The following is a 26,159-nucleotide window of genomic DNA, read 5'->3' on the forward strand; positions in this document are numbered from 1 at the left end:
TTTTTTTTTTCCAAGACCTCTAATTTGATTTGCAAGCAAGTTGGTGTTCCCATGCCATGCCAGGGGAAGGCATTTGTGAATCTGCAAGGTGACATGTGTGTGTGTGTGTGTGTGTGTGTGTGTGTGTGTGTGTGTGCTGAGCCTCAGTGAAGGAAAGAACTGAAAGGGAGAAGCCAGGAGCTAGCAAAGATGAACTGCTAGGGAATGGCTGGCCAACTCCAGTTGACTACTGTTAATGAGGCAAGGACCAAGGCCAAGTCAGGACTTGGGTGAGAAGTTTATGAGTCAAAAATAATTACTAAAACGATTAGCATAAAAACCCAAAGATAAAATGTTAGCATTGAAATTCAAACCATCTACCTAGAACCGGAGAAGGAAGTCAAAGGCATCTACGTGGATAGACCAGGAACCAGAGAAGGAAATCAAAGGAAAAACCACTGAGAAGCAGGAAATAGAACAAGGAAGCACATGATGGAGTTTTCCTCCCAGCAGGCCAAGAATTAGGCTAGCTTCCTGGGACTGAGGTGACAGATGGTTGTGAGCAAACTCGTAGGTGCTGGGAGTCGAACCTAGGTCTTCGTCAAGAGCAACAAGAGGTCTAAACCACTGAGCCAGTTCATTCCCCAGAAGAGACATTCTTAACTCTTGGGCAAAAAGAGTATCAAGTATTAAAATAGTATGTCTCAACTAGTGTATATCAAAACGAATGGCACGAAGTCCAAATGAATACACTGCTACAAGCATATGCAGACCGAGCACGCCACGGTCAACACGTGCATTCTTGCCCAGGGAAAAGCAGCAACAATGCTCTCTGCTCAAGATGTCAGGACAAGAAAAATACAGTACTTTGAAGAAGCAACAGAAGAGAGAATTTATGAAATAAAAGCAGTGGCTAATTAAATAGTAACAAACTCCACAGAAGCACGGATCCATCTAGAGCAATAAGAAATTCCCCAGAGCAACAGAACCTCATAAACCTCTGACACAGCGAAGCAGGGAAGGGGACCATGACCATGGCACTTAGAGCTCCAGAGGCAGGGGACATAAGCAAGGGACATTTAAAAAAAAAAACAACCAACAACAACCCAAACCTCATATATTACATAAATGACATCACTAAAGTGAAGAGAAATTCTGAAATGAATTTTACCAAAAGATAAAAAACATTAGCATTGAAATTCGAACTATCTACTTGGGAAGACCAGGAACCACGGAAGGGAAAAAAAACCAAAACCAAACCACAGAGGGGCAGGAAATAAAACAAGGAAGCCAATGTAATTGCCAGTGATGGAGTGTCTCACCACAGCCGAGGATTAGTCTGTGAGTGTAGCATTACTGAGGACAGCCCAATGGGTTTATAAGGGGAATACACTCTGAATGTCACTCTTAGAATTGACAAGCAAAGACCAGCTAGAAAACACGAAGGGAGGGAAAGAGCCTGTTTATAATAAGAGAGCAATAAAGACTGCTAAAGACCTCCACGAGACAGCTGGGAATAAAATCATCAACAGACACAAATCACTACCACTTACCGAAAGTGGCAGCTTCCCCTGCAGTTTCCAACAGGTAAATGGAGAGATGCGTCATAGTCCCAGATGGGGACAAGTGTTAGTATAAAGATGTATGCTCTCTCCAACAATACCTACACATTTTATGTAATTCTAGAGATAATTCCTATGTTGTTTTTTTTTTCTTTCTTGTTTTGCATTGTTGTCTCCTGATCTTGAACCTGCTAAGAAGTTGAGGCTGACCTTGAACTTCCGACTCTGTGTTTCCTCCTCCCAAGTGCTGGGATCACAGACCTGCACCACTGCACTGAGTTTAAGCAGTGCTAGCTAGGCATCGAACATACCTGCCTTTATACAACATGCTAGGCTAGTGCTCTATCAGCTGAGCTAATATTGCCAGCCCTATACATTTTTTAAAAACTGACAAAATGTTTCTAGATAATAATGTGAGATTTAAAACGAGCAAGAATGGCCAATTTAAAAAAGTAATAAGAGCTGGTTGTGTTTGTTTGGCATTCCTGGGAGTCAGGAGGGTGAAAGCTTGAGGCCAGCCTGGGCTAAGACCTGTCCAACAAAACAAAACAAAACAAAACACCCCTCCCCCCCAAAAAAAAAACCTGAAAAAAAAAACAACAAAAAAGTCAAACAAACAAAAAAAAAGACCACACCTTTTAAAGTTATTATGACAGATCTGGGTAGGTGGCTTAGTAGTTAAAAGCTCTGAGTTTGGTTTTCAGCATCCAAGGCAGCCCACAACCACATCTAATTCCAGTTCTAGGGGGGTATCTGGCGCCCTCTTCTGGCCTCTTTGGGAACTGTATACCTGTGGTAAACTTGTGTGCATGCAGTTAAAACTCCCCTATGCATAAAATAAAAATAAATCTTTAAGCAAGTTATTAAAGCACCAAGTACCTTTATAGTATTATAATAACCAAAACCTGCACAGGGAGAAATATGTACTTGGAAGACATGAATAGGAAAAGAGCCAAACACCCATAATAATTAGAATATGTAAATCTGGCATTTTGAAAATCATATCAGGATGACTGATTAATTGGCTTAAGTCTCTGTAGCAAATAGAGAGCCAAAATAAAATCCAGAGGCATTGAGGCAAAGAGATGGAACTAAAGAGAAGAAGAAGAAAACGGTGGGATCTTCATCTGCTCTGTATATAAGCAAGGGCGTGAATGAGAAAAGATCTATTTGATCTTTCAAGGGATATTTTAATTTTCTGATATCAAAACATATATTGAAGAAAATTACATGGGCAATGGCAAAGTGGAGGGGGAGGCTTTTCATAGTGTATAAGATTCCTATGCTATGACTGTATTTCACCTGTAGCCATGTGGGGCTATACTTTATGAGTAAGAAAATGAGGGCTAATAGAAAAATCGATTCAAATTTGCAACAAGGATGCATGAGCCAATACACACATTATAAAAAGGTCACCACCACACTCACCATTAAAAAAAAAGGCAAATTAGAGAATGAAATACTACTCACATATTTCAAATTTATAACTTTTAAAAAATTGCCTCATTTTTGGCAAGCAAAGCTACAAGATGCTTGCATTAGGGTTATTTGACAGTCTATACAAAAAAGCCTCAATGACCTCACTGCATTCTTTTTTAAAAGATGTATTTTTTTTTTAATGAATATGAGTACACCAGAGCTGTCTTCAGACACACCAGAAGGGGGCATCAGATCTCATTACAGATGGTTGTGAGCCACCATGTATTTGCTTGGATTTGAACTCAGGACCTCTGGAAGAGCAGTCAGTGCTCTTAACCACTGAGCCATCTCTCCAGCCCCACTCATTGTACTCTTTAACTCATCTGCTCTTAGAAACGCTGTGGTGCGGGCAGGGATATGTATATAAAGGTGTGTGTGATGCAGTGAGCTAGTGTTCATAATGCAGAAGCAGATAAATGTGCAGCACTGGGGAATTTGTTCTATAAATCTTAAGCAAGTATAGGAGAAACTACCAAGAAGCATTAGAAATCCCATTATAAAAGAGCTACATAACACTGGAGGAAAGTTCATGGTGAGTAATTACAATGAAATACATATTCTGTTTTGATTCGATAAAAGATGTAAGGGTCTGTCTGGGTAGATCTGAAGAGCAGAGGGACGCACATTATATTTTGGCAATCTGACAACTTCTGAGCTTTGTTTATTTAAGATTCTCCCTAATGGGGATTTTGGTTTGGCCCCAAATTTTCTTCAATGAAAACACAACATGCTGATAGTGAAAAGAAAAAGATGGGGTCTGGGTATGAGTCTGTACACACACACACACACACACACACACACACACACACACACACCCCAGAGGAGGTATGGGCCTTCTGTTCTGTGTGGCCCTTCTGATGTGGAGACATTATTGCAGATTATAAACCAGCACATTTTTGACCATGATGCTTACAGGGCCTCATTCTCAGCTACAGTCCTGGGATGGCCCATGTTCCCCTTCCCACCACCTTCACCCATCCCATCCCAATCCCTTGCTGGCCCTGGGTACCTGTGTGAGAGCCTGAGAGGGAGCTGAGGAGCCGGGAGTGCTGGCTGTAGCCATCATGGACCTCCACGATGTCATTGAGGGCCGTGTGGAAGAAGGCAAACTGGCCGAACACCACTGTGGAGGAGACATGGCATGGGAATCTCAGTGCAGAGGATTGGCAGGCTTCTGGGGGGTGGGGGTGGGGAGAATGGGGAGGAGATGGTGGTCTGTTGGCTTTGGGCCAGGAGAAAGGCAGTTAGAGGGAGTTAGTGGTGCAGGGACCAACAGTTAGCATGCTTTTCTGTTGCAACATTAGCACACGGCAACACTGGGGCACAGACAGGGACACAGACAGCTGGGGAGTCCCTGGCTGGTCTTCACAGGGGTCAAGACAATATCCACACCTGCATCCAAGGTCAGGCTAGTGGAGGCAGCCTGAGCCAGTCTTACTCTTCTTTACATAACAGCTGCAGCAGCTACTTGAGGATTTGAAAGGGTTTCTGGTAACATCTTCCATTCCTCCCGCCCCCCCCCCCCCCCCCCCCCCGATCTCAGGAACCTGTAAACACCTTGGCTTTATTATTTTTCAAATTCCCAGCCATCCAGGTAAGCCCCTGGATATCAGCTCTTGGGCAGTAAGAGGCGTAAGAGTGGGGAGCAGCCAACATCCCCAAGGCAGGAACATATAGACACCCCACTCATCTAAAAGAGGGTGTGGCACTCACAAAGCATCCATTGGGTGCCAGGGACCACACTAGTTATGTGTAGTGTCTTTTTTGACTGTGGCTTTCCCAGAAATAATTCATATTTTGTAGACCAAGAAGCAGAGGCTGGGAAGTTGCAAAGAATTCCTCGGACCATTCTGTTCATTTAAAAAGGTACCCCACGAACTCAGGTCTCCATCTGGGAACAGCAGGGGTTCCTCAGTCATCTTCTCTCTGTCAGTTAGTGTTGAGGAGTGGGGTTCACCATGGATACAGCTCCTATTTACCTGACAGCACCTGTCTCCCATGTTCCCGTGTACTGCCAACAAGAGCCAGGTAGGTCCCATCCCTGCTTTGGCTCAGAATCTTCAGCTCATAGGAAACAGGACATATGTGTGTGTTTGCATGGTATGTGTGTGTGTGTATGTTGTATATATTTTCTTTAGGTCATGTATGTAGTCGCTATGTATGATTTGTATATATTGTGTGCTGGGGCAGAGAGGGAGGAACTCAGGCCACGGGGTAAACTGCTTGACACAAAACAGTCGGCAGTGTGGAATGTAGCAGCCACTGGAGTAATCTTAGTTCTTGAGTATGGCCCGAGGGGGAGAGAAAGAACATGGGGAAAGGAATATTTCCATACCCTGAAAATGGCCACAACACTGAGTGACATCACTGGGTCAGAGGTCTGCCATCCCACAGAGGTGGGCAGCGCATACAGACTTTCTGCTTCTGTAGAGTGTGCAATTCTTCCCACCCAAATGAAAACCTCAGAGAGCTTTATTTAATTCTGAGGGTAATGAGGCAGCATGGTAGGGTGAGGCAGGCTACCTCTGGGAAGGGGATCACAGAAAGGCCTCTGGCAGCATGACGTCAGAACCAAGCTGGGGACAAGTCACTTCTACCTAGAGGGGAATATCTGCCTCTGCTCCCCTGGCTCAGGGCCTGGCCTCCCTGACAAAGGGGAGCTCCCTGGAGCACCGTGCTCTTAGCAGCCAGTGCTCCTGGTTCTCATGGTCCATGTGTGACGCTGGTCAGGCCCAGGTGGGTTATGGGCTGAGGACTGCACTCCTTGTCATGAGAGCAACTGAAGCAAGCACTGCATGCTGGCCATCATCAAGGGCTCCTGACTTTCTAGACTTTCCTCAGTGGAATCCTGCAGGCCTAAAGCTCAGTGGTGTGTGTGTGTGTGTGTGTGTGTGTGTGTGTGTGTGTGTGTGTGTATACAAGGATGAGACTGGGAGTTGCAGAGACAGGAATGTGTCTCCCACCTGGGTGACGCCAGACCTCAGGGGAGCAGATGGCCCTGCAGGGTGGCACTAAACACTTGGTGAATGACTCAAGCATCTGGGCCCTGCTCCTTGCTCTTCCCATCCTATGTTTGATAAGACGTACCATGGTTTGCACTAGATGGTCAAGATGACAATCCTTATTCCTTCAGCCTGGGTGTCTCGGGATCTGGAAGTTTCTCGGACTTCTTAGGGCAGATACTTGCCACATGGGTTCCTTGCTCCTCCTACTTACTGCTGCTGGATTCCCCTCGGATGGGGGACTGGAATGATGTGATTTCCATCTTGCCCCCCCTTATCAGTACCTTCAAAGCCGTCTCCACCTTGCCCCTTCTCACTTTCCTCCTGTTCCCAGACCACTCACAGCTGGGTCCCCGGCAGGCTGGGTCTGCAGCCTTTCTAGTCCTGCCAATCTGTGTTGTGCTGAGGAGACTTGGAGCATCTGGCCTTTGCTAGCCATCTTCAGTTCATGTCTACCCTCATGCCTCCGAATGCCCCTCTTTCTCCTCTGGCCAGGAAGCCTCCTCCTGTTACATCCCAGGACACGATGCTGCTCTGCCTGAGAGGCTGTCCTGCCAGGTCCCACAAGGGGCTTGCCATTTTGGAAGAAACAGGGGAGGAATCAGAAAACAGGAAAGCAAGCCAAGGAAACCCTACCGTAGTCCTTAGGCACGGTGACAAAATACAAGCACGTCTGTCCACTGGTATAGTTCTGGGGGTAGTTTGGGGACAAGACCACTCCATCTGAACCCACATACTGTCCACCACAGGGAGCTGAAAAAGAAGCCAGAGAAGGGGTTGGTGACTTGGTGGCCTTTTATCAGTTGCTTGTCTTCTTTCAGTCCAGCCTGAGCCTCTCTAGCCCTGTCCTGGCCAAGGACATCCACTTGTCCTTAGCCTGAAATCTGCCCAAGGACACATCAGCCTTTGCCCTGGAGGTGTTAGCACTGGCTTGAGCCTTTCCTTGAAGGCACATGCTAAGGGCTTACACCATGAGGCTCTTGTGCTTATATGTAGGACCTAGACATGGCCTTTGGCTCCATGGCTGATGCCTACAGGTACTGGTGTTTCCCAAACTTTACCTCCTGGGAACCACACAGCTAAACCATTCCTATTCTTGATGCCAACCTTCACAACTGGCCTTGACACTGGTCTCTCCCACGTACCCAGGTAGAGTCTGCATTATTTTTCAGTAGGGGTGGCCCCCATGCTCTTGGGGGTTCTGACACACAGGTGGCAGCACACATCACTTTTTGGCCTTATTTTACACAGACATCACCCAGAATGTCTTCAGCCTCAAGGGTAAACCCAAGGTCACTTTTATCCTCCCTCCCTGGTATATACTTCCTGGGTGGCAGGCTACAAGCCTTGGTTGAGTGTCCATCTGAACGGGAACAGGCACACTCAAGAGAGATGACCATCCAGAGGGACTGAGACGCTGGGTGAATGATGAAGCCATTCCCCTTTGTTGCAAACTCATTTGTCAGGCCCTGCTTGCTTTACAGAAGTATTCTGGAGGCCATGTCCTCCTTCTCCCTCACCACAGACACTTCTGACCACCATCCAGAGGTATCCCTTGGCCCTTGAACCCCTAGGGTCCTGGCTATTCTCACCTGTGCAGACTGGCCTTGGATTGTTCCACATCGGCTTCCCATCAGGCCCCAGGATGCAGCTCAGGGTGGAGGCTCCCTCCACCTCATAGCCCCCGTGGCAGTAGTAGGTGACAGAAGAGCCAAGTTTCAGGTCAGAGCCCACTCGAGTGCCGTTCTTGATCGAACCAGGGTCAAAACAGGACTCCCTTGGGTTTTCTGAAAAAACCAGATAGATGGACAGACAGAGAATGAGAGAGGGGGTGGGGAGAATTCATTAGTGACCTATGAGCAGGACAGAGGGTCTCAACATGACCAGCCCATTTCCCTTCATGTCTAGAAACACCTCTAAATTGTATTAGAGATCTGAAGTTGGGAGTGGCCTTCAGGAGCGAAGCTCTCCTCCTTGGTCTTTCTTGCTGTGATCCACAGAGAAGGAGGTGAGTTCTTTGCCTTGGGTATCCTCTTTTTATCTCCTTGCTGGCTTCCCCAAGAGGGGCAAGTACTGCTCTGCCTGCGGTGAGCCTACGCCCCTGCCAACATCCTGGAGAAAGACAGAGGATGCTACAGGAGAAGGCCAGTGCTCAGGCCCAGCCCCTGTCTCCTCTCTCACCCCAGCTGGCACAGGCTGGGTTTCCTTGGCTTCCTATCTCCAGCCACACATCTGGCAATAACCTGTATTTGAAGCCATCATTCTCCTCTTCATCTTTTCCTCCACTATGCTGGCCTGAGAGTGGAGCTGACTACAGCTCTGCAAGGCTCACCAAAAAGGGCACTAAACCCAGAACCAGGGAGGAGGTGGAGAACCTCCCCCCACCTCTGGTTGGATGCCCCAACCCCATGTAATATCCAATTTATTGAAGTAATAGTGTTTTCTGTCTGGCCACAAACTATGCCCAGACAGGCAACTGTGGGTGTACCCAACTCATTTATTCTTTTTGACACCTCTCAGCACCATACTTAATGTTTCCAAAGGTCTAGGAGTACCAGCTGGAGCCTGGGTCTCTGACAGAGACCTAACACTATAGTCTTTCTTCCCTCAGAAATCCCAAGATGTCCTGGAAGGCGGCCCTTACTCCACCTGTCATCAGGACTATCAGCTAGGCAGTGGCAGCACACTAAGGCCAAATGGCACCGGGAACCTGTCACTGGCCCTTGGGTTTTGGTTAGAGTGTCGATGCAGGGCAAGAATTCTGTGCGACTCTTAACATGCTAGCCACCTTGACACAAGGGCCCTGATGTGGAGTGAGCTAAGGAGGGAAGAGCTGGAAGAGAAGTTATCAGAGTTCAGAGATAAATGGCTCTGGAGGAATTTTGTTGATGGCAGTTCCTGTCACCTGGGTACCTTTTAGAATGCACACACACTCGGTAGCCATTGCTCGAGGCTGTCACTTAGCTGCCAATCAGCCTGTTGAGTGACGGGGCAGGACCCCCAAGGGTCCGTAATTCTGTCGTGTCCATCAGCTCTCACATTTGAGCCCTCCTAGTGTTCCTGCTCTTCAAAGCATCCCCACAGAGCTGAGCATGCAGCACTCCTGGGTGTATTGCTGGGACTCACTGGAACCAGGGAATTTATTCACCTGGCAAAGCCCCCCCCCCCTCGGCTTTTTGGTGTGCTCCATGGTACATCACCCTGACCCCTGCATCAAATCTGGCCTTTCCTTATGCCTGAGGTTCTGGCTAGACTAGAAATGGCCACTGGATGAATCAGATTCAAATCTCAGAGATGTGATGACCTGTTATCATAAATTCATGAGTCAAATCGTATTTGAAATTAAGGAGCTGAAACCAAGCTCACACAGAGCCTGAATCAGCTGTGGTACCTGCCTTCCATTTCCCCTTCCGGTCTCAATGATGGAACCCACGTTTGACTGACAGTTCCTGGGGACCAGGTAAGACCTACACATCCCAGGCTCTTGGGCAGCCAGGTCTGGCCTAGGAGATGGAAGAATGCAAGCAAGACCTTCTGCTTCACTCGGAGGAGACAAAATCCTTCCAGGCCGTAACAGCCCTGCAGGTGTTGCCCCATCATTCCCTCTGTGATGTCACTGCCTCTTGTTCCTTTGATGACTTTCTACAGACACACAAGACCACATCTGGATAGGTCCCTCTCACTTTTTATATTGAATGACCACTGCCTCCAATCTATGCACTACATATACTCCTGGTGTGGGGTCAGCCCCTGGAGCATGGTTGACCTACTAGGAGACATATCCTTAAAGGAAACTGATCCTCCCATATCCCTAGGTCCCCACTCGGGGTGGGATAAGATGCATTCTATTGTCCCGATAGTCAGGGCAAGGACATTTATTTCCAGTGACTTCCAAATTCCTGGAGGATGCGGACAATTACTGAGTCTTCTTGTAGCCCTAGCAACGACCTCAGAACTTAGCACCAGGGCTGGCCGTGTGTGGCACAGAGCGTGGGCCTGATATACGATTGCTATCTTGTCTGGCTAAACAATGAGGGGCGTGGCCGACCATCAAGCTCCAGGAGCCAGTGTGTATTCACATCTGCTCACATTTCAAAAGAGGACGGGCTTTCCATCCTGAGTGCTATTACACTAATAACAGTGATGACAGCCCACACATGGGAATGTCACTTTGTCAGTCTCAAAGCCCCTCCGAATCTGTCATCTCGCCTCTGTCTCAGCAGGCAGAGCCGGGCACGGTCACACTGCAGGCACCACATGAAGGATGTGGTGATCAGAGAGACAGGTCGGGTTCTCCAAGCCATTCAGCTAGTGAGAGATGGAATGGGGATCAGAAGTAGACCTGCAGCTGGCCCAGACTTGGCTGTAAATAATAAAACAGGGTTCCCAACCCATTACTATAATGGTCCTAAGTAAAACCCAAGCTGCTCAAAGCAGCAACCCAGAAACTACTTCTTTCTGGTCTTCATAGGTGAGCTCCATTCCTGCTCTTTCTAAAATCCAAATCCTGGAACAATAGTCAAAACATTCAACCAGCCAGGGGAGTGGTTGCAACGGCGGGATGATGACTAAGATGGCTCAAGTCCATCAAATGCTTGCCCTGCAAACACGGGACCCAAGCTTAATCCCTGGAATCTGTTTGCAAGTTCTGGGAGTGAGATTGTGTGCCTGTAATCCCAGCACAAGGCTAAGACAGGTTAGCTCACTGGCCAGCCAGCTTTGCCTACATGGTGAGATATAGACCAAGAAAAGACTCTCTCAAAGGACATAGAAAGCACTCTTGACGATGAAATGTGAGGGTAACTTCCAGTCTCCTCATGCACTTGTATTCACACACAGACAATAACACACACACACACACACACACTCATACACAGGCACACACACGTACATCAGAATGCATGTTTGCTTGTCCTAAGATGGGAATGTAGAGCATTGTGTGTACAGGTGCTCTAATTGGTCCTCAAAGAAGACAGGTGTCAAACTAGTACTAATGATTAGCTTGACAGAATTTAGAGTCACCAGGGAGATGAGCTGATAGGTATGCCTGGGGGGATTATCTTGATCCTGTAAATAGCATCATTTTTTGTGGCTCTTTCATATATATATATATGTATATATTCAAAGACTGTATATATACATCTAAACATATGTCCACATTTATACATATATACAGTCTTTGAATATTAACCATCTGTAGCATAATTTTTACTGCTTATATTGTAGATTATGTTCTAGAAGATAATAACTTGCCAAGTTCACAAATCAAGGAAGAAATAGAGCTAGGATTTGGGTAATGCTGTCTGGGATAATTAAGGAAGAAGAGGAAGTCAAAAGGGAACTAATGGAGCAGAGAAATGTGGAGTGCCTGGGAGCCCAGAACACAGTCCTGACTATTAATAACCTCTGAAGAACACCCTCAGGTATTTGATACACGCCAGGCACCGTATCAACGGCTTCAACATACAGGATCATTGAACTTTGTAGCTTTGCTGTGTGGGAATTTTCTTGCTATTACTTTATGGATGAACAAGTGGGGATTTTTGAGTGGTTAAATAACCTGCCTAAGGTCATTTGACTGCTAAGTAGAAAACATGAACGTTCAATTCAGTTAACTGGCAGGCTATGCTCTTGGCCAGGCAAGTACCACGGCTGTCTTTGTGAGGTTTTATTGACACATGGCTATACCAATTCCTTTATGTGTTGCCCCTTGGTGCGTTAACATCCAAAGGCAGAGCTGAGTGCCTGTGACAAACAGACCAAAAATACTCTCTGTGTGTGTTTCACATGTGTGTGGTATATGCACATTTTTTGTGTGGTATGTGTATATACCTGTGTGTAGGTATACACTAGAGGAAGACATCTGGTATCCTTCTCTACCACTTTCTGCCTTATTCTCTTGAGACAGTGTCGCTTGTTGATCCTAAAGCTAGTCTGACATCTAGTCAAGCCTTAGCATTCCTCCTGTCTCTGTCCCTTGATGCACTGGGGTCATAGGTGAGTGTATAGCCTCCTTTTTTTTTTTTTTTTTAAATGTGGATGCTGGGATCTGAACTCCGTCCTCATGTTTGCCCTGTATGTGTTCTTACCTGCTGGGTCATCTCTAGCTCTCTGGTTTTTATATGGGTGCTGTGGGATCTGAACCCAGGTCCTCATGTGTGAAAGCTCTTTACTGACTGAGCCAAATCCACACTGCATACCCACGATGCCCCAAGTGAGTTTTCAACACATGCATATGCCCATTCTTTTATGTTTTGTCTATGGTTATTTGAGCCCTACAGGGACAGAACTGAGAAGCTATGACAGGGAAATATTATCTAAAATATGTATTATCTTTAAGAAAAAAATCCATCAACTCCTTCTTCTGACCCCTATTATCCACTGGCCTAATTCCAATATGTGATGGAAGTAAGTGAATGGGAGAGCCAGAAGACTAACAAGATGGTAACCAGTCTGTGACAGAATACCAGTATCGAAGGGCTGGGACTCTAGATTTGCACAGGCTACCTTGTCTATATGGGCTGAGATAGCTTGACGTTGTGTGCATGTCCCAGAGGTTGCCAATGGGTATCCAATATGTTGAACTGCTGGTGAAACCTTTTAGAGGTGGCGTCTCCTGGGAAGTAGTCAGGTCATGGGGTCACTGCCTTTGAAAAGGATTAAGGTAATTTTAAGGGTCTCTTTGTTATAGTGAGCAGTGATGGACACAGGAAGCCTGGCTCCTGAGTCTTTCCAGCCATCTGCCTTTCTGTCTGGCCATATAATCTCTGATTCATGGGTTCCCTTCACTGTGGTGCTGCTCCCTCTACCTCTCTGAGAGGTCGACCAGAAGGCCAGATTCAATCTTGAACTTTCAGCCTAAAACTGTGAGCTAGAGAACTCCCTTTTCTTTAAAAGGTGCCAAGCCTTGATTATTTCGTATAGCAACAAAAGATTAAGACACAGTCAATTTCCCAAGATGGTCAGAGGTGCTGGCTGGGGTTTAAGGAAGCCTGAGATTCAACATGAACCCTCACAGGGTGGGGGAATGACCAGGAAGGTGATAGCCGGCAGGTACTGAGGGAGACTGTGAGAGTGAAGTAGAGTTAGAAATGAGCCTTATAGAGAAGGGGAGAAGAAGGTTAGTGATGTGAAAACAGAAGCAGGATGACAAAAGAATGCTACCATGCTCTTTTAGACCCAGGGTGTGTAAATATATAAGAACCATTTGGGGTAGGGTGCATCTCAGGGAAGATAAATATTCTGCAAGCTCTCTGTAGTCTAGTCTATCACCTTCCCTTCTGTACTGTATTGCTGCTTCTTGGTTAAGCCCACTGACCCTACCCTTGGGGCTCTCTGCCACCAGGCCCTTACCTGTGTAGTCAATAACGAAGCCGGCATTGCTCACAGATGCGTCGCTGCGGAAGGCGAGGAAGAGGCTGTTGCTGCTGCTTTCAATGCGGCTGGGGAGCTGTGAGCCATAGAAGCTTCCTATGAGAGGGCTCAGAGAGTCCCTTCCATCGTAGATGTGAAGAAAATCATAGCCAGGCTCCAAGTTAAATCTGGAGAACAAAAATAGCCCATCCCCACCCCCCACGGAGGTCAAACAGGGGTTTGTTTGTGCTGGGGCCTCCCAGAAAGCAAGCCCACCATCCCATGGTACCCTCCCTCCAAAGACTGAAGAGAATGAGGTGACATCCCAGTCGGGAGAGATGGTACAAATTGTAGCTTGGGGACACAGGTTTAAGATTCTAGTCACTGAGTGTTCTTGGTTCTGTAGCCAAAGGCCTCAGGTTTTGCTCATGGTTGGGAGAGATGGTACAAAATGTGGCTTGGGGATACAGGTGTAAGATTCTAGTCACTGAGTGTTCTTGGTTCTGTAGCCAAAGGCCTCAGGTTTTGCTCACGGAAGAGGGAAAGCAAGTTGCCAACTCCAGGCATGAAGGGGCGAAGCTGGCAGGCTCTTGTCTGACTTCATTGTTCTGCTATCACACCAGTTTGTACTGAGTTTTCCTAAGAGCACAGAATTGTCCAGGGAGTCATCGCCAGAAGGATGGGACCTGCCACCCTGAAAAGCCTAGTTTTCTCTTCCATCCCATGCCAGCCATGGCCCTCTTCAGCATCTGCCACCCACTGGGTTCTAGCATCACCTTCAGGTGTCTCTCCCTGAGCTACCTGATCCTAGTGTGGGATGAAAATCCATCCTAACTGAGAACGGGAGTTCATGGATATAATCTATCCCTGTAGGGCATCTAGCAGGGGCATCTAAGCTTTTGATATCGTGACATGATGTTGTCATCTCCAAATATGTCAGGCCACAGTCATAGCTATCGTGGGACACATGAGGCTCATAGGCTGCAGGATGGACATACCAGCCTAGAGAGAATGTAATGGAAAATGACAGCTAGGAAGAAGCGGAGTCTCAGTAGCCCTCATGCCGTGTGTGTGTGTGTGTGTGTGTGTGTGTGTGTCTGTGTGTGTCTGTGTGTGTGTGTGTGTTAGCTGGCTCACCCCTTTTGGAACTCTGCGTGGTGTGTATCTGATAACTCTTAATGTCGGCGCCTGCTCTCTGATGCATGATTCTGCTCTTAAGCATGTGTCCAATGAAGGCAATTTTTACTAAATCAAGTGTAAAGAGATGAGAGGGCTGACAAGTAAATGTACTTTCTGAAAACAGATTTCTGATGCGAAGGCACTCATGCCCTGGAATGGGCAGGGACACAGAAATGGACCATTCGGTTAGACTGAGAATGAAGTGGCTCTTCTACCCTTTAGCCAAGACACATGGTGTAGAGAGGGGTTATAATCTGGCTAGGGTAGTGGCAAAGAAGGTAATGCGAGTAGGGAGACAGAGTGTGTCTAGAAAGCAGATGTGTGTCCTCTGTACATAGAGCCTTCCCATACTGGTGTTGGCTGCAGGGCTGCTTCCCTTTTCTGAGTGACATAGTTTCCTTATTCCAGAAACTACCCATTCTTTCAAAAGTCCTCAGAGAAAGGCTCTGGCTGAGTTTGTCTTGGTCACAGATTGTGGAATGACCTCTTTTCTTTCTTTCTCTCTTCCTTTCTCTCTCTCTCTCTTTCTTTCTTTTTTCTTCCTTCCTTCCTTCCTTCCTTCCCTCTCTCTCTCTCTCTTTCTTTTTCCTTCCTTCCTTCCTCCCTCCCTTCCTTCCTTCCTTCCTTCCTTCCTTCCTTCCTTCCTTCCTTCCTTCCTTCCTTCCTTCCTTCCTTCCTTTCTTCTCTCTCTCTCTTTCTTTCTTTTTTCTTTCTTTTTTCTTCCTTCCTTCCTTCTCTCTCTCTTTCTCTCTCTCTCTTTCTTTCTTTCTTTTTCCTTCCTTCCTTCCTTCCTTCCTTCCTTCCTTCCTTCTCTCTCTCTTTCTCTCTTTCTTTCTTTTTTCTTCCTTCCTTCCTTCCTTCCTTCCTTCCTTCCTTCCTTCCTTCCTTCTCTCTCTTTCTTTCTTTTCTTCTATCTATCTATCTATCTATCTATCTATCTATCTATCTATCCATCCATCCATCCATCCATCCATCCATCTCACTTTTGAGACAGTTTCACATTGCTGCCTAGGATGGCCTGGAACTCTTGAACTCTTTGTTATCCTGTTTCAGCGCTGGGCATGCAGGCATGAGCCACCATACTCTGGTGGAACCAGCATTTTTCTCCCTGTATCTCTTCCTACCTTATTCACATCACTGGATTTTTATCTGAGCCCTTTCAAGATGCCCAGCACCATATCTGGTGCCAACGACAAAGGGCATGCTAGACACATGCCTTGCCTTCCTGAACTGGCTGGTGCTGGAAGCAGCGGATGCTCTGCTAATGTAATGGGTACAATGCTGGTGGATTGTCATTAGCTGTTTGAGCCCACTGAGAAGCTGACTCTCAAAGTGGGGCTGCATCTCCACCCCCCCATTTCAGATCCAAGCAGGTGTGCCTCAAAGTGTCCTTTAAGTCCCTTCCAGGAATGAGTGGGCTTCCCCTAACTCCATGACTGGGAGGGACGGCAAAACAGTGAAGATCCTGGGAGTGAAAATTCTGTGTCCTTGAGATGACCCAGCTGTTCTCAAGGTGAAATGCTCAACAGATGTTACTGTTGTTTATGCAGTTATATAAGAGTACCTACAGTGGGAAAGAGAAGTCAGAAGTCTATCTATACCAAGTTCAGCCATAGGATGCTCACTTATGGAGCACAGCTCACTTGGTACCTCCTGCTGCCTCAGCTTCCTCAGTTGGTTTTTGTATGATGTTGTGGGTGTCTGATTGGATGATGTTATCTCTATCTGTTGCTATTTTTTCTTTCACTTGAGTATCTCACCAGAGGGCTGCTGCTCTGTTCTGCCTGGGGCAGGCTCCACTTGCAACTCCAGCTGCCTGCCCTAAATGGGCTTCCCTGTTGACATCTGCTGGCTGCTTTGAGCTCCTGCCTTGATCACAGTTTGCTCTCTCACTCCTTAGTCATTCTTTTACTTTGTCTTGATGCACACTTAATAAAGTAACCCCTTCAGAGCAAACAACATGGCTACCGTAGGTCACACTCCTGACTGCATAGAATGGTCAATAGTATATAACATAGGGTCTATAAAATGTTCAGTCTCCACGGAGGGACACACTCAGGCTTCCATGGTGGTCCAGCCTGAGCTTATCCCAGGGACTGAGATGACCCACAGCAGTGGGACAAGGAAGGTAAACAAGAAAGTCACTGGGAAGCAGATGTGAGATAGGCATGAACGAGGCTTTGAGACTCAGGAAACCACCAAGCATTCAATTTGACTGGAGCTCTGGGCCTGCTTGGACAGATGGATGTGCATCAGACTGTAGAAACCAAACTCAGAAATTCAAAACTCACTTAAAAAGAGGGTAGATTTATTAAGGGATAAACAAACAAACAAACAAACAAACAAAGGACCTGCCTGTTTGCTTCTTTGCTATTAAGTTGCCCGTAAGAGAGAGTACCCTGGAAGGCTAGACAAGACAGAGTAGCCAGTGTGAAGACCAAGACATCGTTGGCATGGAAGATGATAAATGGTCAAGTTGAGGCAGGAGGTAGTAGCATGAAGATGGAGATGTGAGAATTTGCTGTCATGTATACATACGTACTATACCATACACCATACAGCGGTCACCTTTGGACATTGTTCCTTCAAGAGCTATTCACTTTGTGTGTTGAGAGAGAATTTCATCACTAGCCTGGAGCTTGCCAAGTAGGCTAGGCTGGGAGCCTCAGGGAGCTGCTTCCTATCTCTGCCTCCCCAGTGCTGGGATTACAACCACGTGTCACCATGCCTGGCCTTTTAAGTTGAGAGACTTAGACTTGTGTGGCAAACACTGACTGAGCCACCTCCCCAGTCCACGCTGGAGTCTTTTATCAGAAAAGTTCCTAATGGGACTGTTGGGGTAGTCGCCAGGCTTAAGTAGTCCAGAAGGCCACTGGAGGGAGGAAGAAGGGAGGGGATAGGGCAGATCTATGGAGAACTGCCTGGGAATGGAATGAAGGTGTGAGTGCACGGGTTAGGTGGAAAGATCATGGAGACCTGCAAAGCTTCAGGATGGAGGGAGGCACTGGGGAGAGGGCCAGCCAATGTGTTAAGACATGGAGACCCAGGTTAGGGCTCCTTTGTGTTTAGCAGCCACAAAAGTGTAAGAGAAAGAGTGTTAGCTGCTTTGGAAACTATTACAAGGATCCTGCAGACACAAGTCCCAGGGCAGAGAAGACTCCAGTGGATGCTGGAGCCCCTCCCCATCTCTGACTCTCTCTTACTCTTGGACCTGAGAACTCTGCCACACACCTGTGAGAACTAGCCTGGCCACCCAGGTCCTCAACTCCCGAGGTCTCAAAACCCTTGGTCTCCCAGCCCGGGAAAGGTACATACGTGTTAAATACCAGGGCGATGACGTAGTCCGGAGAGACGGTCACTTTCCAGTCACACTCCTTGCCTGGTGGATAGGGTTCTGGGTAGTTTGGTGACAGAATGACTCCTGATGGCCCTGTTAGGTCTCCTCCACAAGGAGCTGAGGAGAGAAGGTGAGGAAAAGTCTGTCCCCTTTACTTGGTCACTTAAAAATAGGCCATTTTATACGATGTGCATTTCACCTCAGTAAAATAAATAAATAAAACAAAACACAAACAAAAAGCCCATTGTTGTTGCTGATGTTGAGACAGGGTCTTGTGTAGCCAAGGTTGGTCTCTAATTTGCCATGTCTAGTGAAGGATGAGTTTGAATTCCTAATCTCTGCCTCTGCCTCCTGAGTGTTGGAATCACAGGTGGTTTGCTACCATGCCTCATCTGGCATGATGCTGAAGATGGTACCTAGGGTTTTGTGTATGCTAGGTAAGCACTCTATCAACTGAGCTGAATCTTCAGCTCTCAATAAATTATCTTAAGAAAAAAACCAAAAAACAAAAACCAGGTTCTTCCTCGCTGTGACCTTAGGGAAATTACTTAACCTGCATATTTTTCTCTTGTGTTAAAAGGAGGTGATGTCTCCCTTAGCGGGTGTCTGTGATGCTTAGGGGAGAGGTCTCATGGTCAAAATGGTGTCACCGTCATCTTTCAGGAATATGAAGTATGTGCCATCTTCTCACCGTCTTATGAATTCAGGAAAGCCTCGTGGGTGTTTACTGTATCTTCTTTGTGCAGGCTATCACAGGGAGTGGAAAACACCATCATGTTTGCCTGCCAAGCACTATTGGTCTCCTTGGCTGCCAGCTCTCCTGGCATCTGTTTGGATCCCAGATGCCTTCCAGCTTTACTCCTTGCCTAAGGATGAGCATGCCTCTCATCAGGACCAATATGCTGCGATTCCTCCTGAGTCCACAGTGGCCACCCTCTCCTGCACTGGTGGACTTCTCAACAGATGGGGAGGATAGGGTAGCCAGGGATCCAGCAAGCTGTTTTTCCCAAGGGCCTCCTTCAGCCTCTAACAGGTCCCAGGCAGCTCACTGCATCCGGGACAGGGACAGGGATGAGGGTGAGGGCTCAGGATTTCACACCTCAGCTTTGACATGGCTTTTGTCCAGATGACCCCTAACACCCCTTGTGGAGAAGCCAGACTCGAACCCAGGAACCAGAGTTCTAAGCTCATGTGCTGACTTCACCGGGAATGGAGCTAGAGCTAGCCTGGCATCCATCACAGACAACGTTTGACAAATATTTGCTTCCTCTCTTTGTTTCTCTCCTGTAAGGCAGGGCCATCAGGGCCAGCTAGCTCTGTTCATGGCAGACTGCCAAGGAGCTGGAAACGAGGGGCTCATCACTGGGATTTCCAATCTGTTTGTGAGAGGAGGTGCCCTCCCCGAGGCCATGTGCAGAAGTGTGTGCCATGAAAGCTGAATTAACCTCACTGGCCTGCTCAGTGCCCAGCTGCAGCCTGTCAGCCTGGCCCAGCCCAGCTCTTCCTTCGCAGGGTGCTGGTGCAAGGACTTACTTTTTCTGGAAAGTATATTAAAAGGGTCACAGCCTTGTGGGACAGGAGACACTGAGAGGGGACACAGAGGCTTCCGGGTGCTTCTCAACAGAACCACTCCCCACCCCACATCCCCACCATTGGAATCCGGCTCACTGGGAGGAAGGGAGCGCAAGGATTTGAAATATGAACAAAGAAGGGCATTGGGGGCAGAAAGGAAGGGGGACAAGGAGATGAGGCCTAGGTATCTTGTCTCTCTACAATGCCACCAGGGAAATGTGCATGTTCCCCCTCACAGGCGAGGATCCCAGGCTAAGACTTGAACAATTTCCACAGTGAATGACAGATCCTCAGCCCATGTTTGGGTCTGATTGTTTGCACACCCCACTTCTCTACAACACTGAGCTGGCTCCAGGGTCTCTTTGGTTCGTGAGCTAACCCCATTTCCACCAAGGAACTGGATCCAATGCCTTGCTTTCAGAACCACATCCCAGAGCTGGAGCAAGTCAAGGCCAGACCTCAGATATCAGGGTGGTCCTTACTGTGGAACCTTCCAGGGTGAACACAGCTGGGAGAGGTCTCAGGAAGTCCCCTAAGTCTGTCTCTAGCAGGGAGGACGCATTGGTGGTGGGAAAGCAGGGGTTTTGTGCTCAGCCTGGCGTGGGCGGGAATCTTGGCTCTTGTGTTTCTTAGCTTTGCAATTTGGGACAAGATATCCAAATTTTTCTATTTTGGTTTCTGTAGCTATAATGAGGGAATGGTGCTAAATTCAGGGAGCTGCAGGGAAAAGCTAAATGGGGTTATCTAAGCAAACTTCTAGTGTGAGCCCAGCACACATTCGGACTCAGTGGCCATCGTCATCATTTCTCTCTCTCTCTCTCTCTCTCTCTTTCTTTCTTCCCCCTTTTTGAGACAGGGTTTCTTTGTATACATAGGCCTGGCCATCTTGCAGACCAGGCTGGCCACAAACTTAGAGATTTGCCTGCTTCTGCCTTCTGAGTGCTGGGATTAAAAGTGGGATTAAAAGTGCCTGGCTGGTCTCTCTACTCTTCTGTGTCCACCAGCCATGGGCACAGGAATCAACTGAGTTCATCATTTCACTCGGGGAGCAGAAGAGCTGAACACCTGGGGCATGCGGGCACCTGGGGCATGTGAGTGACTACCTGGGGCATGCGGGCACCTGGGGCATGCGGGCACCTGGGGCATGTGAGTGACTACTTGGGGCATGCGGGCACCTGGGGCATGCGGGCACCTGGGGCATGTGAGTGACTACCTGGGGCATGCGAGTATTATTATTACTACTGTTATTATTAAGAGCCTTCATATGTTGATTTGGGAGATTTTAAGACAAAGGGTAGATTGCAGGAACCCTAATCCAGGCAGTCAGCAATTCCCTGGGAGAGGGAGAAAAGTGTCTTTCCTTTGCCCCTGGAATCTGCTGATCTTCTGACCTGGGATGACCTACTCAACTTAGACAATAGGCTGGAGACAAGAGGACAGATCTTCCTGGCTCAGAACTCTCTGAGATCATTTTTAAAAGTTCATGAGATGTGCGTGTGTGTATATTTGTGTGTGTGTGTGTGTGTGTGTGTGTGTGTGTGTGTGTGTGTATACCTGTTCTGTCTGTTTGCGTGAGTGTGTATAGGAAAACTGGGTTTTCTGCATCATTTTGCTGAACCATTCTCCTGGCCCCAGGCTCAAAAGGCAGCTAGCTGCCTACTGTGTAGAGGAGCCTGGTACCCACAACCCCAAGACTGGAGAGATGAGCAGACGCCTGAAGCTGCTCTGTACCGATGCATGTGGGCGGGCTGGGCTGCCAGAAGAATCGGTTCTGGATCTTCACGCAGCTGATCTCTGCGCTCCCCTGCAGAGCATAGCCTGGGTCACACTGGAACACTGTGCTATCGCCGGCTTCCCAGCTGTCACCACTCCGACTCCCATTCTGCGGGACTCCGGGGTCATTGCAGGAGGTTGCGGTGGACACTGAGGCAAGAGAACAGAAGAAGGAGGTGACAGTGTCTGCCTGTCAGTCAGGCTCACAGCTCATCAGCTCTGCTGATCATTACTGCCCTTGACAGTGACCACTAATAGAGCTATGTCATTGTATCTACCAGCCTGACCCATTTACATCACCGTCACCACTGGACCAATACCTCACTGTGACCACTGGGCAGCTAACACAGTGGTTCTCAACATGTGGATCACGACCTCTCTGGGGCTGCATAGCAGATATTTATATTAAGGTTCATAGTAGTAGCAAAGTTACAGTTATGGAGTAGTCACAAAGTAATTTTATGGTTGGGGTCACCTCAAGAGGAGCTGTATTAAAGGGTTGCAGCATTCGGAAGGCTGAGAACCACTGATTTAGCAGCAGATGCATTTTAGAAGTTTAGTTGCATTGTTATGCGTGCAGAAATGAATTACGTTTACAAATACTAACGTTCTCCAGACAAAGCTTTGCTATCTCATGCCATGATCAGTTTGAATGAGGGGAATACAGTTTGAACCCCACAGATCTAAGCAAAAGAGTTTGGGAAGGATTTGGGGTTGACCTGCTAGGGTTGCCTATGAGGGTCCCAGGGAGTCTGCTGAAGTCAGGTCTCTCCCTATGTCAAAATAGCCACGGACCCTTTAGACTTGCACCATGTTTAGGAAAAAATCAGATACTTGTAGCCAGTGGTAGAACTGAGCTCAAAATCAACCTGAGTGGCTGGTCTGTATTAAAAACTCAGAACAAGGACTGGGCAGATGACTTGGGTGCAAGAGCACAAGGACCAGAGAACCTTTGGGAAAGCCATGGCAGCTGACCTAGAGCCCCAGCACTTGGGAAGTGAGCTCAGGGGATCTCTGAGACAAGCTGCCTAGCTATGATGACTGAACTGGGATGCGTTGGGTGCAGGGACAATTCTCAGCAAGAAAAATGTAGCGTGAACCAGGAAGACACCCAGCATCAAACCCTGGCCTCCAAACCAAGCCAGACATGCACAGACATCCATACGTGAGAACACGCATTTATGCATGTATGCCATACAAATAACATATGCATACGTGTGAAAAAGTGGGGGTGGGGCTCAGCAACGGAGGAGAGGTTTGTGAACCAGTGCTTAACTAAGTCTAATAGGGAGTGAGTTTATAGAGTAAGTGGGGAATAGAAGGGGGGAAGGAAGGAATAAACGATAATAGGAGTGAGTGAGTGAGTGAGTGAGGGAGGCAGGGAGGGAGGGACGGAGGGGAGGGGGAGGGAGGGAGGAAGGGAAAAAGGGAGGGAGGAAGGGAAGGAGGGAGGGAGCATGACCCAAAGAAATTCAGCCTATGTGGTGGCATAACATCACTGTCAGTGAGTCATGGGACAAGGAGGATGGTGCTGTTGCTAAAGCTGGTGACAGAGGCAGGTGACAGTGGCCACTGGCAAGGGCAGAGGAAGGACTGAGGCAGCCATCATGCCCTAGCTGCCACCCCAACCCTGAGCAGATGGCAGAACCTGCCCCTGTAGCATTTGCTCTGCAGAACCCAGAGGCAGGAATTTTCTGGAGATCCTGTGATTTACCTACAGCTCCCTAGCCCACAATTGGGAGACTTTTACTTTATACTCCAACCGAAGGATCTGCTGTGACCCAGAGTATACAATTCACATTTTACACAAAGGCATGGGGCCTCCAATAGATTCTGGTCGGTCTGTCAATGGCTTCCAACGTCCGGGGGAGATGCACCCATTCTGCTTTGCCACCAGAAGCACTTCAGTGGCCATGGTCAAGGAGTGGCAGCCCCAGGAGCCTGTTGCCAACATCACTCAGTACAAGATCTGGGATTGTGTGGCATGCTACCTTTGATTCCACAACCCCAAAGGCAGTAGCTGACAAACTATAGCCCACAGGCAAATCTGCCTCTGCGCTTATTTCCACAAATAAAGTTTTATTGAGACACAAGCAATGGTCATTTGTTTACATGGCACCCCGCTTTCGTGCTTTGAAGGAAGAAAGTGAGTTGTACCAAGCCACATGGACCACAAAGGCTGAAGGACTGGAGTCGTTGACAGAACACACTGTCAAAGCTCGATCTGTGGTGTCTTATCTCCTTATCTTCCTTTCTCTTTCCTTCTTATGTCTCCCTCCCTTTGTTGCTCCTTCTGTCTTTCTACCTTTCTGCCTCCTCTTTCCCTTTTGAGAAAACGATCTGAGAGTTGAACCTCGTGCTTCTTCGAGCTAGGCAAATACTTCACCACGGCCTTGTTTTGAACATTTTACATTTTTAGACAGGCTCTTACTAAGTTGTGCAGGCAATTCTTGACCTTGGCCTCCCAAGGCCTCAGCCTCCTTGGATGACCCAGGGCCACAGCCTTATGCCGCCATGCCCGGCTGCCATCCTATCTCAAGCTCTCCCCTTTTGAGGATGCTAAAACTATCCCTATTTTTATTCACTTTAAACAATGCTCTATCACTATGTTCCAGCCACAGTTCTATACACCTTCCCACATGGTCTGCTCATGCCCCTCCCCCTTCTCCATCACAGGACTCTGTACATCTTCTGTTTGTCTGGAATGACCCCGCAGCAAGTCTCCTATGCCAGCTCCACCTTGATGTTCAGTTTTTAGCTCCAGACCACTTTTTAGACAGGTCTCCTTTATCCCCTTTCTGGGCTCAGCCTTAACCTTCCCTGCTGCCACTGCCGTTTTCATCAGAGTATCCTGTTCTGTTCTTGTCCCAGGACAATCTGTAACAATCTTGCTAATTTACTTGTTTGCCCCTTCCTTGTCTATCATCCCCCTGCATCTCTCTGCCAACAGAGACCATTCTGCTCATCACTGCATCCCCAGGGTCCTCGGGACTCAGCCTGCCACAGTGCTTAGTAAATATTTGCTGGATAAATGAATGAATGAATGAACAGATCATCACCGTTTGACACTTGCTGGACTTATTTAGAAAGTCAAATAAGAATTATCTTCTGCCTTCCCAATTAAAAACAGACTTAGCTTTCATCCCCAGCGTCACAGGGTGTTGTACATATGTAAATGATTCCCTGGGAGAAAAACAGCTTGCAGTTCTGGCCACACTCAGAAAGGTTATTTATACGCTAGGCAACAGAAATGCAGTGATTAAGCACCAGGTTTGGGAATCCTGGACGCACAGGTTTCGATCCAGACTCTGCTGCCTATTAACTCTGTGACCTTGTGTGAGAATCCACACAGCCTGTATCTGCAGCGTGGATTAATAATAGTGTCTGTGGCAACATGTTTCTGTCAAAACTCTTAAGAGATGATCTAGTGGGGAGCTTAGCTGCCGCCTGCTCTGTAGATGGCTGAGATCACGATGCCCGCTCAACTCTTGTGGGTCTCAGGTTCTCTCCTGAGTGCTCCTGGATTTGAGCAGCTTGCTAAAGCCTCCAGGGAAAAGCTAGATCCTCCGGGTACTGACAGGATGTTAGCTATTGCACAGTCATGTTTACTTAATAAAGCCAAGCAGCTTGGGCTAATCGTGCCTGGCATTTCTGCCCAATCCCTCATCAAACATGCACTACCAGGTTCATGTGTGGTAATCTATTCCCTCTCCCGAGAGAGGAGTCCTGGTATTTGCTAACTGTTGACAGCAACAGAAAGGACGACCTTTCCTGAACCTCCAGTGTACTCAGAGCACAGGGGGCCAGGTTGTCATGGCCTTTCTGGAACCCCGAGCTAGGTAGTTGTGATTGCTCTGACCAGCATGAGATTGCCTAGGGAAACACTGGTATCAGGGACCCCCCACCCCAGCCCCTTCTCATATGATCATGACTTCATGTGTAGCAACACCTGCTGCATACATGGATTCCAGGGAGCCTGAGAGGTCTGCTTAGCCTTCATACTTTAAGAGAGATGTGTGATGCCAAGGAGATGCCACTCAAGATGGGCAGGAGGGCTGGTCTTGGTTGGTGCTAGAGAAACCGAAGCGAGATGCTTGGGGGAGCCAGAGGCTGCAGCAACTAATTCAGAACAGGGAGATTAGGAGGCAGCAGCTTTGGAGACAAACCTTGAAGGATGGTGATGACTCTGACTCCTGGGAGCTGGGCCTGGCCAATGCACGACAAAGCTGCAGGAATGAGCCTTACTTAGGTGGTTCACACAGGAGAGTGCCTAGGGACCATCCCGTGAGGCTACCATGAGGACACAGAGGAGTTCGGATGGTGCAGATTTGTGGAATGCTTATTTGGGATCCTGTCTTAAAACATCTCTGTCAGCATGGGCACAGTCAGAGAACATGCACTGCATGTGTGCTTTAATTATTCATGTTGCTCCTCCCCCAAGAGAGTGCCCGGGAATCTTCCACACCCTCCCCTCGGATGCTTCTATTGCTCATCCCAGCCATTGCTAACATTTGCTCCATGAAATGCCAGTCTCCCGAGACAGCCTCAAAAAAAAGTCATTCCTGGTCAAATTACGTTTGGAAAGTGTGACTTACTGGACACGTTTTGAATTTGTGAGTGTGAGCATCTGGAATACACTCAGACGCTGCACTACCATTAAAGATAATCTGCTTAGGTTGGCCTCCACCAAGCCTCTTTCCAACAGGGCCATGCACATTTGTTTTTTTTTCAGTACCAATTAATATTCTATGGACCTTCAAGAATAGACTGGAAATGCCAGGCCAGAAGATAGCACATATGCTGTGAGGACAAGTTACTATGTCCAGGTTCCCTCAGTATCCTGGAGGGGACTTGTTCCAGGCATTCTCCCAGGCATGAATACTCAAATCCATGATGCTTAAGTCCCTTGCATAAAAATGGTGC

General features: G+C 47.7%; 1 protein-coding gene across 1 annotated transcript in view; it reads right to left on the reverse strand.

Moving 5' to 3' along the window:
- Csmd2 (CUB and Sushi multiple domains 2) overlaps positions 1-26,159 on the reverse strand; it is a 574,744-nt gene that overhangs the window by 94,742 nt on the left and 453,843 nt on the right. Inside the window, exons 27-32 of the mRNA XM_029476560.1 lie at positions 21,195-21,386; positions 17,870-18,008; positions 13,376-13,563; positions 7,615-7,809; positions 6,659-6,775; positions 4,030-4,143 (exon numbers count right to left, since the gene is read on the reverse strand). Coding sequence (XP_029332420.1) covers positions 4,030-4,143; positions 6,659-6,775; positions 7,615-7,809; positions 13,376-13,563; positions 17,870-18,008; positions 21,195-21,386 — 945 coding nt within the window. The remainder of the gene's footprint in view (positions 1-4,029; positions 4,144-6,658; positions 6,776-7,614; positions 7,810-13,375; positions 13,564-17,869; positions 18,009-21,194; positions 21,387-26,159) is intronic.

Source organism: Mus caroli, unplaced genomic scaffold, assembly GCF_978045245.1.
Source record: "Mus caroli unplaced genomic scaffold, Mus_caroli_1 scaffold_6, whole genome shotgun sequence".
Taxonomy (NCBI): domain Eukaryota; kingdom Metazoa; phylum Chordata; class Mammalia; order Rodentia; family Muridae; genus Mus; species Mus caroli.